The 17555-nt window shown below is 42.6% G+C and overlaps 2 protein-coding genes across 4 annotated transcripts in view; one reads left to right on the top strand and one right to left on the bottom strand.

Moving 5' to 3' along the window:
* The window catches only part of megf6 (multiple EGF like domains 6), a 60938-nt gene that overhangs the window by 30170 nt on the left and 13213 nt on the right, over positions 1 to 17555 (top strand). For 2 of the 3 annotated variants that reach the window (XM_039598285.1, XM_039598286.1), the window contains 15 exons: positions 253 to 390; positions 578 to 700; positions 1052 to 1174; positions 1252 to 1503; positions 1666 to 1794; positions 3636 to 3764; positions 4160 to 4288; positions 7918 to 8052; positions 8418 to 8552; positions 9593 to 9718; positions 11578 to 11709; positions 12006 to 12134; positions 12224 to 12355; positions 12685 to 12813; positions 17237 to 17365. In XM_039598285.1, coding sequence (XP_039454219.1) covers positions 253 to 390; positions 578 to 700; positions 1052 to 1174; positions 1252 to 1503; positions 1666 to 1794; positions 3636 to 3764; positions 4160 to 4288; positions 7918 to 8052; positions 8418 to 8552; positions 9593 to 9718; positions 11578 to 11709; positions 12006 to 12134; positions 12224 to 12355; positions 12685 to 12813; positions 17237 to 17365 — 2070 coding nt within the window. The remainder of the gene's footprint in view (positions 1 to 252; positions 391 to 577; positions 701 to 1051; positions 1175 to 1251; positions 1504 to 1665; positions 1795 to 3635; positions 3765 to 4159; positions 4289 to 7917; positions 8053 to 8417; positions 8553 to 9592; positions 9719 to 11577; positions 11710 to 12005; positions 12135 to 12223; positions 12356 to 12684; positions 12814 to 17236; positions 17366 to 17555) is intronic. The other variant, XM_039598287.1, reaches the window with a different exon arrangement.
* LOC116330410 (EH domain-containing protein 2-like) lies at positions 4345 to 11597 on the bottom strand. The gene is made up of 8 exons (XM_031752732.2): positions 11564 to 11597; positions 9633 to 9738; positions 6954 to 7236; positions 6655 to 6831; positions 6436 to 6533; positions 5632 to 6044; positions 5361 to 5525; positions 4345 to 5253 (listed from the first exon to the last, which is right to left on the bottom strand). The coding sequence occupies exons 3-8, from the start codon at positions 7172 to 7174 to the stop codon at positions 4693 to 4695; spliced, it is 1635 nt and encodes a 544-aa protein (XP_031608592.1). The 5' UTR covers positions 7175 to 7236; positions 9633 to 9738; positions 11564 to 11597; the 3' UTR covers positions 4345 to 4692.

Raw genomic sequence — 17555 nt, 5'->3', positions numbered from 1 at the left:
TTTGCTTGTAAATATTTCAGTGTAGCACACAGGACTGACATGCATGATATGCCTCAGAATTCAACCGAGTCCTAAGTTATATCCTATTTAAATCCATCGTACTCCTCTTTAGGTATTTAGGTCGAGCATATAAAATGCAAAATTAATTGTGATTTACAGAGTCACTATTAGCCAAAAATGCCCCCTGTCATTGACCCTATATTTCATCTCTTATTGTGTACTATTGTTGCGGTTTGATCCTTTCATCTCCAGGCATTGAGATGGAGATTGTGAACAGCTGCGAGAAGAACAACGGAGGTTGCTCTCATCATTGTGAGCATACCACCAATGGCCCCCTTTGCTCCTGTAACCAGGGCTACCAGCTGGACCAAGACAGGAAGACCTGTGTAGGTCAGACCTTCTATATATATATATATATATATATATATATATTAAGTACTACAAATGCTTTAAAGACATAGTACTCTGTCTTTCTTTCTTTCTTTTGTTTTCACAAGTTTCATTTAATGTGTTTTGGCTCTGTGCTTCAGTCCTTCAGAAGGATCTCTTGATACCAGCTCTTTAATACTTTCCACAGATAATAATGAGTGTGCGAGTGAGGAGTCCTGCTGCAGCCACTTCTGTAAAAATTATCCAGGCGGCTATGAGTGCAGCTGCCGGCCTGGTTACAGACTAAATCCAGACGGTTGCAGCTGCGACGGTAAGGTTGGACTCTTAGCAGATCATCTAGTCTGGTATTTATTAAGGTTTTCTGTGTTGTGGCAAAGCTGTGTATGACACAAATTCTAAAAAGCGTATTTACTAAGTGAGTCCTGAAAAATTAATCCTTTCAAGGCCAGTTCCTACTAGAAAAGAGGGAAAAAAAGAACATTTTACTCAAGAAGCGTTGTACAGTCAAGTGCAACTTCTGGATGGGTAGAAGGTGTTAAAAACACTGAGGTAAAACAAAACAAAAAAAAATCCATATCTGTGTCATCCATGTCTACTTGCAGTGCTACACTTGAGTTCCTCTGTCATTACTTTGTACTATGTTTGCATTTTTTTCTGTTAGACATTGACGAGTGCCTGGCAGAGACCTCGGACTGCGAACAGTACTGCATCAACACTCTGGGAGCGTATGAGTGCTTTTGTCGACAGGGCTTCCGTTTGAGTGAGGACCGGCGCTCTTGCGTGTGTGAGTAACATTTTCAGCTTTCCAAAGACCACTCTGCATTTCTCCTTGACATATAACATTGTACTTGGTCTCTTTAGCTCTTTACGGCAGAGAGCTGGAAGAGGAAGATGAAGAAGAGGAAGATGAGGAAGTGCAGCTCGAGGCTGGCAGATTACCAGACCTGCTGTTCCGCAACACTCCTCGGCTCCTGCAGTACACGGCAGCCTTGCGCTCCCATTACGGCAGCGAAGATGACGACGACGATGATGGCAGTCACCGTGGTGACAGTGAAAAAGTATTAGAGATCCTGAGAGAGCGCAGAGGAGAGCTCAGATTGGAGAGTCACATAGGTACAGTAAAAAAACAAAACCCAAAAACAAAAAAAACAAAGCATGTGTGCTGAGTCTGCACTTTGTGCCTGGCCAGATCAATATTATTTTATTACTTTCCTTTTGTTTTCCTATTAAATGTTGATGATCTTCAGGAATTTCCTTTGGAATTTCCTTTTTTAGTGTGTCTTGATGACTCATTTGGGGAGGACTGCAGTATAAGCTGTGAAGACTGCGTGCATGGAGCGTGCAACGAAAACAGAGACCGATGCAAATGTTCGCCTGGCTGGACGGGGGTCATCTGCAACGAGAGTGAGGATCTTTAAAAGGGTTCTGAAGTGACGCCTTTCCTTCATAACGCAAACACTGTCCTTCGGGCTAAATCATGTGCCACCTCTCATCAGTGTACTGTAGCAAGTTAGCATGAAGACTTTGCTCCATCCGGAAGTAATAAAAATTATATCGTGGGATTTCTAAATACTAGGCTATATCTCATTGGCTTATTTTTCTTATACAAATGACACATTATGACAAAGCCTTAGAGGGGAAACTGGCTCCATATTTACCATTATTTTAATTGGCACATGATCATCTTCTCATGTCACTTTCAGTCAGAAAGGGATGAAGGGGAGACATTTATTTATTTATTTATTTGTATGGGAAAAATGACCGAAACGAATGAGTCATGTCCAGATCACATATCTAATTCAGTTGTACAATGAACAGTACAGCATAGACAGGCATGCACATAGCCTGGATTGTCTCACAAGGCACATCTTTTCCCACAGCTATTTGAACTGCCTTTAGCAGTATGGTCTAGTTAAAGAAAGATGACATAGCTCCCTGTGCGCATCGATCCAGCGTCATGTATCAAAGCCTGACGGCTCCTGTGTGGGAGGCTGTGTTGTTTATGGGCTCCAGAACACAAGAGGGCCAGGGGAATCAATTTGTCTGCTACTACAGTGTGGCCAGGACCCACAGCAAGAGCACAGCCTGAGGCCAAGGATGTCCACTACTGGGTTACAAAGCAAAGCTTCATTGTTCCCATCCAGCTCTGTGATTAATGGCTGTCTTTTGGTCTGAACCCGAGGAGGAGAGCCACGTGTGATAAGTCCATTAGAAGCAATCTGTCACTTTTAGAAACGAGAGTCTGAGGGAGGCAGTGTTTAGATGCACACCCTGAAGGTGATGGGCCTGGGCAGCATTTTCAGGTGGAGTAGATGAGGAATATTGCTGCCTGAGGCAAAGATATGGGGAATGGTGCAGTAGGCAACAACATAGGGGGCTATGAGGAAAAAAATATGGCTCATGTAAGGCCTTTAAAAAATGTGACATATAACATTTTTATTGTATGAAGTTGTATATATATATAAAAATATATAATTAACTGGGTTACTGTTTCCCATATCTCAAATAATTGAATTATATTTGAATCATATCACTGAAGCAGTGTGCCAACTCTTAATACTGCTGTTGAAGCATTACAAGTATTTATGGTGTTTAAAACTAGCTCTCTTTGTTATACATGTTGCCTCAGGATGCCTTAAGTATTTATTTTATTTAACCAGGAAGTCCCTTGAGATTACAAGCTGTTTTTCCAGGGAGAACCTGGTCAAGAGGGTACCTCAATACAAAACTACACCCTTGCCTACTCACCTGTTCACTGCCTTTTTCATATATTATTATGAATTTCTCTAAAAACATCTTGCCCCTTCATTTATATATTAATTCATTCATTCTAAACTATTTCCTGTTCTTATCCTGTTCCAATACCGCAGGGTGCTGCTGTTGCTACACTATTTTAAACAGTTTCATCCTGCGATATAAAACTGTTGTGAAGAAGCTGCGATATGGATGTTAAGCAGCAGTTAACTTGATGGATTCGAATACTTGAGCACGTCTTAAACAGCCAGCTGTTTCTTCTCAGGACTGCTAGCAAGGCCATTGAGATTAAGAAAGTCTAGCAAACCCACAACACCAGGAAAGAGAGGACGGAAGCTGAAAGTGTTTACTGCCTAGAGCAAAACTCTAGCTTTTTGATGTGTTTATTTCTAAATTTGTAAAAAATGTATATATCTTTGGATTTCCACGCAGAACTTTTTTTTTTCTGCAATTTGAGCCAAAAAAAAAATCTTCATCTCCTTTGTCTTTAGCTTGTCCACAGGGGAGCTATGGGCAGGCCTGCAACAGCCTGTGCCGCTGTCAGAATGGAGGCTCCTGTGACCCTGTGACTGGGAAGTGTTTGTGCCCCCCTGGGGTGCAAGGCTTGCTCTGCGAGGATGGTTTGTATACACGCATTCCTACAGACACATGCAACCACCTGGGTCTAGTTTGCTTGCGACCCCCTCCACATGAATTTGACTTTGTGATTAGACATCTGTAAGAATGCTTTTATCCTCCAAAACTGATGAGTCATTAAAGAGATTTATGCTGGAAAGAGAGGGGAAAAAACACGAATTAAATCTTGTTTGATACCAGGGCGATCATCTTAGAAATAACTAGATTCATCTTGATATCCCAGTTTATGGAAATCACTGCCCTATATTCTGCTTCAGTGTGTGCTGAATGAGTCATTACCATTGTTAAAGATGTCTTCTCACAAATGAGGCATGTGGGCTCTGTTGTATTTTTGAATCTAAGCAGAGACTAATTTATTTGGCATTTTTCTTGCTCACAGGTTGTCCAAAGGGTTTTTTTGGGAGGCACTGCAGAAGAAAATGCAACTGTCCCAACAGTGTGCACTGCCATCGTCTCTATGGAGGCTGCCTGTGCCCTCCAGGATTATACGGGCGTTTTTGCCACCTGGGTGAGTGAGAATTGTTAGAGTTCAAAATATTGATGAAAGCAATGTCAATGTTTTTAATGTCACATATTAAAGAAAAGCTTAACAGTCAGGAAATATGAAACTTTTACTGCATTAGCTGAAGAGAGACTGTCCATACAATTGACAATATTTGCTGTTGCGTGTCCTTATAAGATGACAATAACATAATTGTCAAAACAGTGTGAATAATACTTCAAAACTAAATCATTCATAACCAATAACAGTAAGCTTTAGGTTGTGTCAGCTGCTAATACCTTTTCAGATTTGCACACACACACACTTCAGTTTTCATAGCACTCAAACTGCCAACATTCTAAAAAATCTGCATTAATTTTACTTGTAATGAATACACGTTCTCAGCTTTCCGTTTCCTGTGGATGACAAGTTCACACCGACACGTCGCTTGCTTCACTTAGCCGTTTTGATGGTGGCACCAGGTGTGGAGGCAGCTCTCTGGGGAGCCAGTGGCCCTCCACTTTCTCCTCGATGAGGTGGACCGCCAAAGCAAACTCCTCATCGTCCAGCATGCCATCCCCGTCTACATCGGACAGCCTCCAGATGTGAGCGAGCACAGAGTTGGGCAGAAGAGTCTTTGTCATCCACTCTTTGACTTTGGTTCCGCTAAGTTTGCCCTCAGTCGGACTGAGGTTGTAGAAAATCTCATCGTATTTGGGTTTGTATTTCTCCACTACCCACTCATCGAAATCTAGCTCGCTCCCCTCATCTATGGGAGGTTCTTTGAACGGGTCTCTCCTGTAATGCTCGGGCTTGAATGTTCTCAAAAATTCCCCGTCCAGGACTCCGTGGAGGGATCTCTTTCTCTGTTCTTGTTGTTGGATGTAAGGGACCAGCTTGGCGATGTCAGTGCTGAGGAGTTTATCCAAGGAGGCCATAAGGCTCGGTTTCAGCTTCTTGAACTTTGAGAAGTCTTGCCCCAAAAGGTTCTCCTGAAAATGTGTGCAATCGCATGTGAGACTAACACAGAACAATAGAGTGAATGAAATCTAACAAATATGGTATTTAAACAACAATCAAAGAAGTTTGTTTGTTTGACCTGCATCTTTGTGCAGTCGGGGAAATCGCCAGCTGGGACATGATGCTGCTGCTGAATCTTGTTAAAAATCACAGGAAGCTGGTAGATCAGATTATGCTTCTTGCTTTCTCTACAAAAAATGGTTGGCATCTCCTGCTTCAGATAGCTGATAATGTGTGCATGAGCCTGTGAAGAAACACAAAGGGACACACAAAGGTCACCACAGCAGCTGGATTTGTAAATGTATATGCAAAGTATGGGTTGGAATTTAAAATAGCGGCTGATTTCTGACCCTCACTAAGCGCGCCCTCTTCACCAGGTCATTCAGCTTGCGTACTGCAGCGTTGCGTGGCAGGTTCCTTATATCGGCCAACAGATCCTCCTCCTCCAACTCTATCAGCTGGTAGTGGTCGCACATCTGCCTCGGCTCTGACCAGAAAGATCCGATGTAAACCCGTAAAATCTCAGGGGTTCGGAACACTTTTCCCAGTGACCACATGAGGGCGCCATACACTCTCATCAGATGCTGAGAGTCCACCCTGTCAGCTTTGTTGAGCACCACACGCAACTTGTCCTCATAACCGCACAGGGCCCCGAATGCTCGTGTGAGCTCATCAGAAAACTCCATCTTATGCGCGTCAAACAGCAGGATGATCCGATCGACACGCTCTGCAAACCAGCGCAGCACCGCTGCAAAGTCATAGCCTGGGGAGAAGGAACAGAAACATAGGGGTTTCATTAAGACTGTATGTAACACAGCCTCACAGCCTCAAGCCATCGAGGAACGTTTTACACATCCCAGAGGTCCTCACTGGTTTCAAGCCATTTCGGTTACACCCACTGAAAAATGTGTCCATAAAACGAAGCAAAGGCTTTTCAGTTCCTCTCAGCTTATCTCATGCCAGCCCACCGTCATATTGCTTTCATCAGCTTTGCGTCTGCCTTCAAGTGTTTGAATTTTGCTGGCTGAAATGTTCCTCCTTCACTGCGTCTACTACGTGTATCACTCTGCTCCCACAGTCCAACATTAATAGAAGCAAAGGCTTGTTGATTCCCTCTGGCACTAAAAGGGAAATTAGAAGACATTCAGCCTCACCTCGGCTCAGTTTTCTTTTAGCAGCAGTCAAGATGCCTGGCGTGTCAATTATGCTCATACTCTCAAGGATCCGATTTGGCATCTGAACACACTGAAACCTGTAAATGTGATGCGTTTCAGGATTACTTGATTCATTTATAGGAATAATGGCAAAGCGTCATCCTATCAGTACATTATACAAACAGGAATTCTCCTCTTTTCCCTGTGAACGCTCATCACCTGTTCAGAAACGAATTTCCAAAAGGGTCGAGGTTGCGAAAGGGCTTTTTCGGGTCCATCGTGAGGGCATTCCCAGGGATGATTCCCTCGACTTCTCCATACATGAGGGCAGTGAAGCAGTCGGTGGTTGGCTCCGGCCCAACTCTGCTACCAAGAAAATCTTGCTCTATGAGATACCTTAAGACACATATGGTGCAAACCAGCACTGTTATCCCCGTTTGTTTAAAACATGGTAAGTTAATGCATGCAGATCCTTTTTTTTTCTTTTTTCCTTTTAATGATCCAAGTCCTGAGCTTACCTGATAAAAGTAGTCTTTCCTGTTGAGTACTGACCCATCACCAGCACCATCGGTTTGTTGTCAAAGTCTGCGTCCTCATAGCTTGGTGAATGAAAGTGATGGAAAGAGTAGTATTTTTCTACTGGCAACAGCCGCTTGTAATAAAGATTCTTCAGCTCCTCTGTCACCATGTTGACGTCCCCCATTGCTTTAGGGGTGCTCCAAAGCCTCCGGAAGGACATGGCGACAGCAGTTTTACTCTCAATTTCTCAGCGTGGAAGCTGCTCGCTCTTCTTAGACCCAACTAAATGATGGAAGAATGTGCACAAGGCATATTATAAGATTCTCACAGCTGTCTGCTTCATCCTGCAGCGGGACGTTAGAGAGGGTGGAGAGGGTGTAACTGGAGCCTGCAGCTGCACCTAACATAAAGCCAATATCGAGAGGGACAGGGTGGAGTGCAGCTCAGCTTTTGTTGCTGTGCGGGGACAGTTTTGGCAAGATTCACCCACAGGGATGTAACAATTGTCAAACTTAAAGGTCATACACAACACTTAAATCTGTTTATTAAATGCTTTTATATACAAGCAGAAATTAAAGTACTTGCAAAAACAGTCAGAGGAGTCAAAGTTCAATAAATCAGGAGAAACAGGAGGCAGCGGTCACATGACTTCAGCCAGCAGAAATCTATCGTTGTCATAACATGGTGGCTGGGTGTGTTTGTTTGGCTCATACTTAAGTGCATTTCGATAGCAAAGAATGTTTAATTTCAATATATTTTCCTTTTTTCCATGAAATTGTGACCAGCTAAACTTTAGATAACAGAAGGTGAAGTTGTTTTAGTGCAATATTTCTGCAGCTATGAACAGTTATATAAGCGTCGAATGAACGTATTTTGTGTAGTATTACTCAAACACAAGAGGATAATCTAACCTTCTACTTCCATACTATCAGCCTTTTTTTGTCTGTTTTTAAAACCTCTCAGCTTGTCCCAGGTGGACGCACGGAGCGGGCTGTTCCAAGGAGTGCGACTGTGTTCAAGAACATTCCACTGGCTGTGACCCCAAAACGGGAAGCTGTTTCTGTAAGGCTGCATATCACGGCCCACGATGTGAGCAAGGTATAAAAAGCAAGTTTATTCCTTGACAGGAATGAACTGGTTAAGATTTGTGTTTGGTTACATTTTCAGGACAAATGCTGAACATAGAAGAGGGCGTATTACTTTCTCAGCTGTTTTAAAGGTTCAAAACATGAACAAATATGTTTCCAGTTGCAGTAACGCATCTCTAATGTGAGCTACAAAGGGGAGTCTTGCTGTTTCCTTGCAGTACAGTTTTAGTATAATAGTGTGTAGAAGAAGAAGAGTTTAGGAGGTTGTCGGTGCTCTTTAAGAATCAAACTTCTACTTGATAAAGGTATCCAAGATATTTGGTTAGAGACTGCACATCATCTTAATCTTTTATGCATCTGCGTGTCTCATTGTAGAATGCGATCCAGGCTTTTTCGGGCCCGGCTGTGAGCAGCCATGTGACTGTCCAGGTGGAGGGTCATGTGACCCCAAGACTGGAGAGTGCAGCCAGCAATGTCCTGCAGGGCTTCACGGACATAACTGTCAACTGGGTAAGCAAAAAAAAAAGCAAAAAAAAGAAAATGTAGGAGCACACGTTCAGTTATTTTGACATCTAACGTATGCAGTGCAGTTATTTTCAGATGTTTGGCTCGCATCAATAATATAACTCGTTCCTTTTAACCTCTGCTGAACGCAGTGTTCTCCACAGAGCTCGATTCCACAGTGCACTCATGTGGTCACAGCTTTTATAGTGAAAGACCGCACAGTGTAATAATGTGTGTGAATTTGTGAACTGCGTGGGCCGGCATACTGACACGCGTCAGCACGCATGGTTATAGTTTGCATAGTTGTTCCTTGTGCTATTGTGTGCCTTTTTCAAAGCAGCGCATTTTGTTATGTGTTTGCTCAGCTTTGTCACATTTTTAATTTCCCGCAAAGCATATAGGTCTTTCTTTACTCCTCTATCCTCGCCTCCTTCTTCTATTCATCATGTAATAGCTTTGATTGATTACGTGGATGTAGTAGGTGAAATATATCAAAGGCTTTCTATGAATTCACCTGGTCAGTGCAGGTGTTCTTGTTGTTGCAAACTACACAACTAGAAAGTAGGGTTCCTGTACAGCAGGGTGCCCTCTGGCTGTTTACTCTGCTGGTTGATGGAAAGTTCAACCCTCTGTGCTGTGCTCTGGAGTGATGCTGAATATTGCTCAGGAGCCTCTGGTAAAAACATCACTTTGTGTCTCTGTGGAGCGGACTAAGATAACAGAGTTACCGTTTGTCAGCACTAGTGCACAGTCCAAGCCTAGGCTTGCTGGGTTTGCCGAACCCAAATAAAAGGGTTTTTTCCCCCTTTTTCTCTAGGTTGTCCTTAGCTCAAGTTGCAGGCCAGGTCATGACAGGGGCGATTTAATTCAGTTATTACAGCAGGAGCTTTTGGCAGAGGCTGAATAAATAAGCATCAAGTGATTATGATTTCAACATTTTCACTTGTCCAGCTGCCTCTCCTAATCATTTTTTTCACTGTTGTGTAACCCAGTCTTTTATTTTTTCTCCCGTTACATCATGTCTGTTGTGTATTTTGTGTTGCTAGCCTGCCAAGCTGGAAGCTATGGAGAGAACTGTCTTCTGACCTGTGATTGCAGTGGAGCTCCTTGTGATCCCATAACTGGACAATGCATCTGTCCTGATGGAAAGATGGGACACTCGTGCCAGGAAGGTATTTATTATTGCAATGTCCTATATTAATAGAAAGAAGACAATCAATTGAAGGCCAGATTAATTTGCTGATACTTTAGGCTAGCATTATCTTTCTTGTTTGCAGGCTGGACATTTGCTTTAGGAGAAATGTTACCCCTCTCAGAGAATTACAGAAATGTGTAAAGGTTTTGAGCCATCCCTCTTTTCCTTTAACTTGCTGGGAAAAACATAAATAGAATTGTACAAACATTTTTTGCCTTATATACTGGGTTTCCGTGTTATGTTTGGACATGTTTAAATAAATCACTGCACCTAACAAGCTTGTAAGTCAATGTCTTTTATGACCACCTTTATACAACCTGAACTCTCTTAGTCAATCTTTCTTTCAATTTCTTTAAGCAGTCTTCAGGAATAGTTCTCCAGGCTTCTTGAAGGACATTCAAAGCTCTTCTTTGGATGTTGGCTGACTTTTGTTCTGTTCTCTGTCAAGATGATCCCACACTGCTGCAGTAATGTTGAGGTCCGGGCTCTGGCGAGGCCAATCCATAACTGATAGCAATCCATTGTGTTATTTTTCTATATAGGTATATTTTTATTGATTTACCAGTTTGCTTGGAATCATTGTATGATGACTAATGAAGCCAATCAGATACTTTTCAGATGGTCTTACATAATGGATCAAAATCTCATGTTTTAATAACTCCATCACTTTTGACAAGATCCCCAACCTCCCTCGTACATCCATCCATCCATCCATTCGCTTCCGCTTCTCCTTTTCAGGGTCGCGGGGGGCGCTGGAGCCTATCCCAGCTGTCATGGGGCGAGAGGCGGGGTACACCCTGGACAGGTCGCCAGTCTGTCGCAGGGCCAACACACAAGGACAGACAACCATTCACACTCACATTCGCTCGCACATTCACACCTAGTGGCAATTTGGTTTATCCAATTAACCTATCCCCACAAGTTGCATGTCTTTGGACGGTGGGAGGAAGCCGGAGTACCCGGAGAGAACCCACGCAAACACGGGGAGAACATGCAAACTCCACACAGAAAGACCCCGGCCTGATGTTGGAATTGAACTCAGGACCTTCTTGCTGTGCGGCAACAGTGCTAACCATATATATAAACAATAATTTGTCAAATTTGGATTCGTTATTCCTGACCTGTTGCCGCTGATTTTCAGTGTGGATCTTGTGTAGTTTGGCATAACTCATCCTTTTTTCTCCCTGTTTTTTTCTTCCATAAGAATGATTTCTTGACAGCCGCCCTCCCGCTGAGACCATTTCTGATGAGGCTTCAGTGAACAGTAGCTTGTTCATCCTGAAGAGTGAGATGGATCTTTGGGGTCCTGTGTCAGATGTTTGTTGGATTCTTTCCTGTTTCTTATGGACAACTTTAAATTACTGGTCTGAAGTATCATTTTAGGACTCCCACTTCTTCTGTTTTTTTTTTTTGTCAAGTTTTTTAATGACACACTGCACACCATGCTGATATGTGAAAGGTTTCAGGCTCTTGGGGAGTTACCTTTGTTGGTGTAAAAATACAATTTTATTCCTTTCAAACTGTGTTGTCTTTGGCATTTTGTGTAAACTGGTTCATCCCAGGATTGGACTGAAAATGAGCTAAAAAGCAGTCAATGACCAAAGAAAAGCTTTGAGAGACCTACAAAAAGCCTGGAGCACTATTGCTCAGGATGACTTTAAAAAACATGACAAAAAAGTCTGAAAGCAAAATATAAAAAAATGGTGGGTGGCTCAAGACTGCACTGTATTTACTACAATTTCTACAATAGTTTAAAGGTAAATTAAATTTGAGAAATTGAAAACATAAATACTGTGTACTGCTCTATTAAAGTGAAAGGTACTTGCTGTTTCCCAGACTGCCCTGATGGATTCTGGGGGTTGAAGTGCCAATCTTCTTGTCCTGAGTGTCAGAACAGAGGCTCGTGCAACAAGCAGGCCGGTACGTGTGAGTGTGAGCCAGGATTCATGGGACAGCTCTGCCAAAACGGTGAGTTTGCATCAAATTTCTGAGATTAAAACAAAAAAATCTTTTAATAAACCAAACGCTGTAGCTGACCTTAATGCTGATGATAATATATTTAATGAGGCATACAACATTTTTTTTTTACTGCTTATTCAACCTCAAATTTGAAAAAACAACAACAAAAATGATAATGCTCTATGTCACACTTGGATTTTGAAATTGCTGTAATCTGCTCGACTTGCTTGAACACTTTAATTAAATTTAATTATAGGAAGCTTGTGACAGAATCAGTTTTCTGATTAATCACCTGTGTTGCGTAGAGTGTCCTGCTGGGTACTATGGACCAGGCTGTCTAACACCTTGCTCTTGCCACCCTGATGCCAGTTGTGACCCACAGACTGGGAAATGCATTTGCCCTCCTGGAAAAAGAGGCCACGATTGCACAACATGTGAGAATGTAAACAAATGAGACAAAAATAAGAGAAAATCTGACAGAGTAGCAGAGAAAATAACTCACCTTCCACTGTAATGTTTGCAGCATGTGATCCTGGTTTCTGGGGACAAGGGTGCAGCAGTTCTTGTCAGTGCCACGAACAGTCTCTGGGCTGTGACCCAGTCAGCGGTCAGTGTGCGTGTGAGGCCGGCTACACTGGAGACCGATGTGAAAAGAGTAAGTTATTGCCTTAGCTAGTAAATCACAGAGTCTCATTTTGTATATTTTACTAAATGCTGCCACCGTGGGGCGATTTCAGTTACAGCACCACAGTCAGTATTTTCTGGGATATTTGATTTTATGTTTAACAAGCACAATGCAGTTTAAATGTTTTATTTGATCCTGATACTGTATAACTGTAGATTTTACATGTTATATAAATCTCTGTTTAAAATGATAGATGGAGACACATGTGGGGAGTCTTCTGGGTTTTTTTTTTTTTGGATTGGCATTTTTTTTAGTTGGACATTCAAGAGACTGTGTAATGTGCATGCTCCGATTCACAGAGTGTATGAATGGCACTTATGGTCGGGGCTGTGCCCAGCTGTGCCAGTGTGAGAATGGAGCCCTCTGTGACCATGTGAGTGGAGCCTGTACGTGCTCTCCTGGATATACGGGCACCTTCTGTGAAAAAAGTAAGCCATGTGTTGTCTCTGATGTTATTTCTGATCTTATATCTTTACATAAATATATATTATGTTCCTAATATGTCTGTTATATGTAGCCTCAACCTTGCTACAGCCTTAAACATCTCAAAAATGCTATTAAATCACTTGTACAACTTTTTTTTGGTATACTGGCTTTAGAGTGAAAGTTTCATTTAAGGAACTTTTAATTGCATTATTAGACACAAATGTGGCTATAATTGTATCTTTATATGTACTTTAAGCTATTAACAGTGATTTTGGTTCCTTCTCACTTCAAGAATAAACCCTTAGGATCATATTTTTTCTTAAACCTAATTCCAGAAGTAATCCAAGTTTTGATATCCGTCGTGTCCTTCTGCCTCCCTTGCTTGCAGCTGCATGCGAACAAAACTTAGTCCATCCCTGAGAAGAAATGAAAGCCTCTGCAATTCCAGTACTCTGGATAACCATGCAACATTATTCACATGCAGCATTACTGACTCCAAAATATGTCTGTGGCAGTCCCGTCATAAGCGGATGTCACATTTGAATAGAATGCCATGTCGATCCTCTTTAGCTAAGCAAAGTAATTTAAATGTTTCCCTGCAAACTTGAACTGATCAAATCATGGATAAACACACTCCTTTGACTTTTTTCTTGTTTTCAGCTCATCCCTCCGGTGGACTGTTGTGTTTATGAGATTATGATGCATCAATCCATCCATCCATGCACTACATTGCACGATTCGTCAGATTTTAGTGAAGATTTTTGCATAAATCGTGCTCAAGGTCAAGTTGAAGATTGTGTCGGTCATTTTATGGAAACTTTTTAGTTTTCACAAGAATCGCTTCGTTAGTGAAACCAGATTTGTGTGTCCCATGTGTAACTGTCTGCAAATTCTCTTTATTTTTATAATAGCCAACCAGTCTCAACAAAAAACATACACAAAGCAATACCATGTGATGAGTCATGAGGCGATGAGCTCATGACATCACTGATGTTCTAGATACGCAATTGAAGCCAAAGTGGAGAATATATCACTTTCTCTTTCTTGAGGTTTTAATGTTTTTCTTTGCTTTATTTGACATCATATTAGCATATTAGCTTGAGCAAGAGGAAGCTGCAGTCAGTTATTTTTACCATTAATAAATTATTTTAAAAAGCCCCAAATCACTACCAATATATTTTGGCCAATAATTTTTATCACAAATGAAGATGTTTTGCAAAATGTAATTCCTGATTGTAGTTTGGTTTAAGATTATGACATTAACACTTTGCGTCTTTAAAACTGTCCACACTGAACTTGAACCTATTTCATGAACTTGATTCCCGTGAAGGCAACGCGCCGCTCCATTCCTGGTGACATTTTTATTTTTCATCACTAGAGGGTGTTGCAGGACATTCTTCAATCTTTTCTCCAACTTCAGTGAAACGTCCGCCAAATCCCGTGACTCATCCCGCTGTCCTTATAATATCATGAGCGAACCATTTCAGAATCCCAAGATATAATTAGTATCAGCACCCTGCCATAGCAAACCTTTCACATAACAAATATTCACCTGTATTTGTCCTGAACTACAAGACGTAACGACAGTCTGAGAGTTTTAACGATGTAATAGAGTTGCTCTGACTTGAAGTGGCCTCCTGTTATTACAAAGCAAAAGATTTACTGTGACTGTACTACTAGTTCCAGAAATTCATAGCGCCTCCCTAGTACACAGGGCATTGTAAATCACAGCCATGCCACACCAGAAGAGAGCTTCACATCCCTAGTCATAACAGGGTAATGGCTGCAGTCTGATTGGACGTTGCTGTGGAAATGGGGCTATCACTCTGACTAGATTTTAGTTTCTGAAGGCCCATTCCCCTCAAACAAAGGTGTCCAGTTTCTCAGTGTTCTAATGGGCCTCTTCCTTCAGGAAAAGTCAGGAAGAGGCCTTGGCTTGACAACGTCCAGACCTCTTTACTTGATCAGCTTCAAAGAATTAAAGAGAACAAAATGACTTCTCATTAGAACTTAGATCTTGTTATTCACAAAAGTAGTTGGCTCCACAAGATTCAGATAGCTTGATAAGGCCAAAGGCCTTGTTGTGTTCAGCATTCTTGTGGTACTGAGGTTGATGCTAAGCATTCCCATCAAGTATTATTGGAGGAAAGAGGCCTGACATGGATCCAGCACACAGCTTCTTCAATTAAAGCCGATCATGCCGCGCTTCTGGTCCGCAGCTTTGATGTCTGCATCAAAAACAAAAAAACAGAGTTCATTTTGTTGCAGTAAAAAAAGAACTGTGGTCTGAAGAGCATTGAACATCCGTGTTCTTGTTGAAGAAACCGGGCCGTTTTGTTGTTGCAGCATTGACCCCTTTCAGTGTACGTAGACCCTGAATAGCACCAGGAAGTTCTATTCTGAGTTCTCTCTATCCGCTCTATTTCTGTGGTCTGCTCTCCCTGGCTGTGTGGTCCCTGGACCTGCTTTATGGGCTGACAGCAGTGGCTCTTACACAACCAGGGATCTGGAAATAATCCTTCTGTCTTAAAGAGCTCATTTAGTCTCGAGATGGAGTCTTTCAACGATGGCACAGTATGTGTGTGAGTTTGTGTGTGATGGTGGACCGAATCCTCTGTTCCTACCTATAAACAAAGACTCAGAGGGAAGAGTCTGCATTTACAAACACTAGCAGACACTGGGCTCATATCAAATGACAGATTGCAGCTCTGTGGTTAATATGGAAACCAGTCGCCCCCTGCTGGTGTATACAAATACAAAGTTTGTCATTCAAAATTGTGCAACTGCCTGAAGACTTAAAATAAAGTGCGCGTGCTGCTGTAAACATTGTCCGCTGAAAAGGAGAGTAATTGCTACATCTGTCGATGCGCTTATTGTTCCTCTTATTAAAAGGGAACATGACTCATCTGAGATGCTTTCTGTTTATATTTTAGCAGCAGAGATGTGTTGAGGTGCTCACGATATATCAAAGTAATGTCCTTAAGGCATTTTTTCCTGCAGGACAAGCAATGCCAGCTTGTTGCCATGGTGTCAGCAAGCGCTATGATAATAATAAACAGCAGACAATAAACCGACGATTTTGCTACCACAGAGTTAATGTACAGCTGCATTAAAATGACAGCATCCTCAGTGGGCTAGCTTTAATAACATCACAGCCTAACCACTACAGAGAGAGTCAAAGACGTCATGCTGTCAGCGTGGGAACACAACGACGGCCATGCCAGAAACTGCTGAGCAGGAAAGATACTTTTTCCCAATTTGAGGCCTCGAGGCAGAAAAAAGGAGGAGTGGACACCGTCATCAATTTGAGCGAGAGCAGGAGGGTATGATGCATTAACCGTAGGGGAACACCCTGACTAATGCGGCATTTATAATACATGAAACCACCAAGTTACACATTTTTGCCAATTTGTGGCTTCCTTTGGTCACATTGCGCTCTGCTTTCCTTATTCACAGAAGAAGTAGTATATAAACGGAATGAAAGAGCTGCTGGCTGCTGAGATAATTGGGACAGACTCTATGCAAACCATTTCTCGCACACTGCTGCAACAGGAAACAGAAGAGGGTACTCGAAGAGAGAAATGTCAGTCAGTCCATGCTTTGGCGGGGAAATAGCAGCGTTCCCATAAATAAAGACCCGTGTGGGTGAAGTTTTTGTTTTGCAGGATACGACTATCATCCGAGTTTGCCTGTGATCTCCACGGTGACAAATTGACCGATCAAAAATATAGGCCGTGAATAAACAGAGTCATTCTTTCCTGCTCTGGTGAAGTCATGCTTACAGATAATATTTACATCCAAGCAGTGGAAAGGCTCATTCATCCCGCAACCTCTGGCTAGGTTCCTCTGGATGGGGAGGCACTGTGTTTACCAAACTCTGTGAGTGTCACTTGACTATACACACACACTCGAGCGATTTCTCTAACTTTCCTTGAGAATGGGAAACAGACCTTAAACTGGCATCTCCTTGCATCTGCAGCAGCACTGTCGTGTGTGTGTATGTGTGTGGGTACAGTAACACCAGGCTTTGTTTTGTCGAGTGTTGGTGGGGCCTGTGGACTCAGCAGGTGCTCTATTTACCGGCTCTTTGTGCCCTCTCTAACCCCCCCCCCCTCCCAGAGGGAACAGCCTCTGAGCTGCCATAAACTTTTGATGTGGCCCAGATCCACCACACATGTGGGACATGAGCTCACTTAACGAACGCAGACGCTTTGCAACAGCCGCAGTGTGGTACTGCAATTTGATATTGGTATTTTCAGTAGGACAGAGAGGGAAAGTAGGAAGAAGGGGAACAGAGCGAGAGTGGGAAAGGGGAAAAAAAAAAAAGAACTAAATAAAAAAATATTGGCATCTAAACCTTTTCCTCTCCTCTTTTTTCTGAAGCTGCCAGTTCTAACCAGTCGGATGTTTTATCTCGGCCCACAGTGTGCCCGGACGGCTTTTACGGTCTTGACTGTGGCCAGATGTGCGAGTGCAGGAACGGTGCCCGTTGCCACCACATCACAGGAGCCTGCCTGTGCACCGCCGGCTGGGCAGGACCACACTGCATTCTGGGTAATGGAAGCCACATCATTAAAACAGGGTGTGAGGGAGGCCCTCACTGCAGCCCATCACGACATCCTCTCCTTAAACTCAGCTATGAAGTGTTTGTGAACAATTATCTCTATAATGAGACATTGCCAATGACTTTTTTAGGGATGGGTAAGGGTGGAGAAAGGAGGGAGGGCAAGAGTGCCCTCTGGCA

This window comes from Oreochromis aureus, linkage group 14 (genome assembly GCF_013358895.1).
Source record: "Oreochromis aureus strain Israel breed Guangdong linkage group 14, ZZ_aureus, whole genome shotgun sequence".
NCBI lineage: Eukaryota > Metazoa > Chordata > Actinopteri > Cichliformes > Cichlidae > Oreochromis > Oreochromis aureus.
The sequence above is the reverse complement of the archived record's forward strand: the minus strand, read 5'-3'. Positions and strand labels throughout refer to the sequence as shown.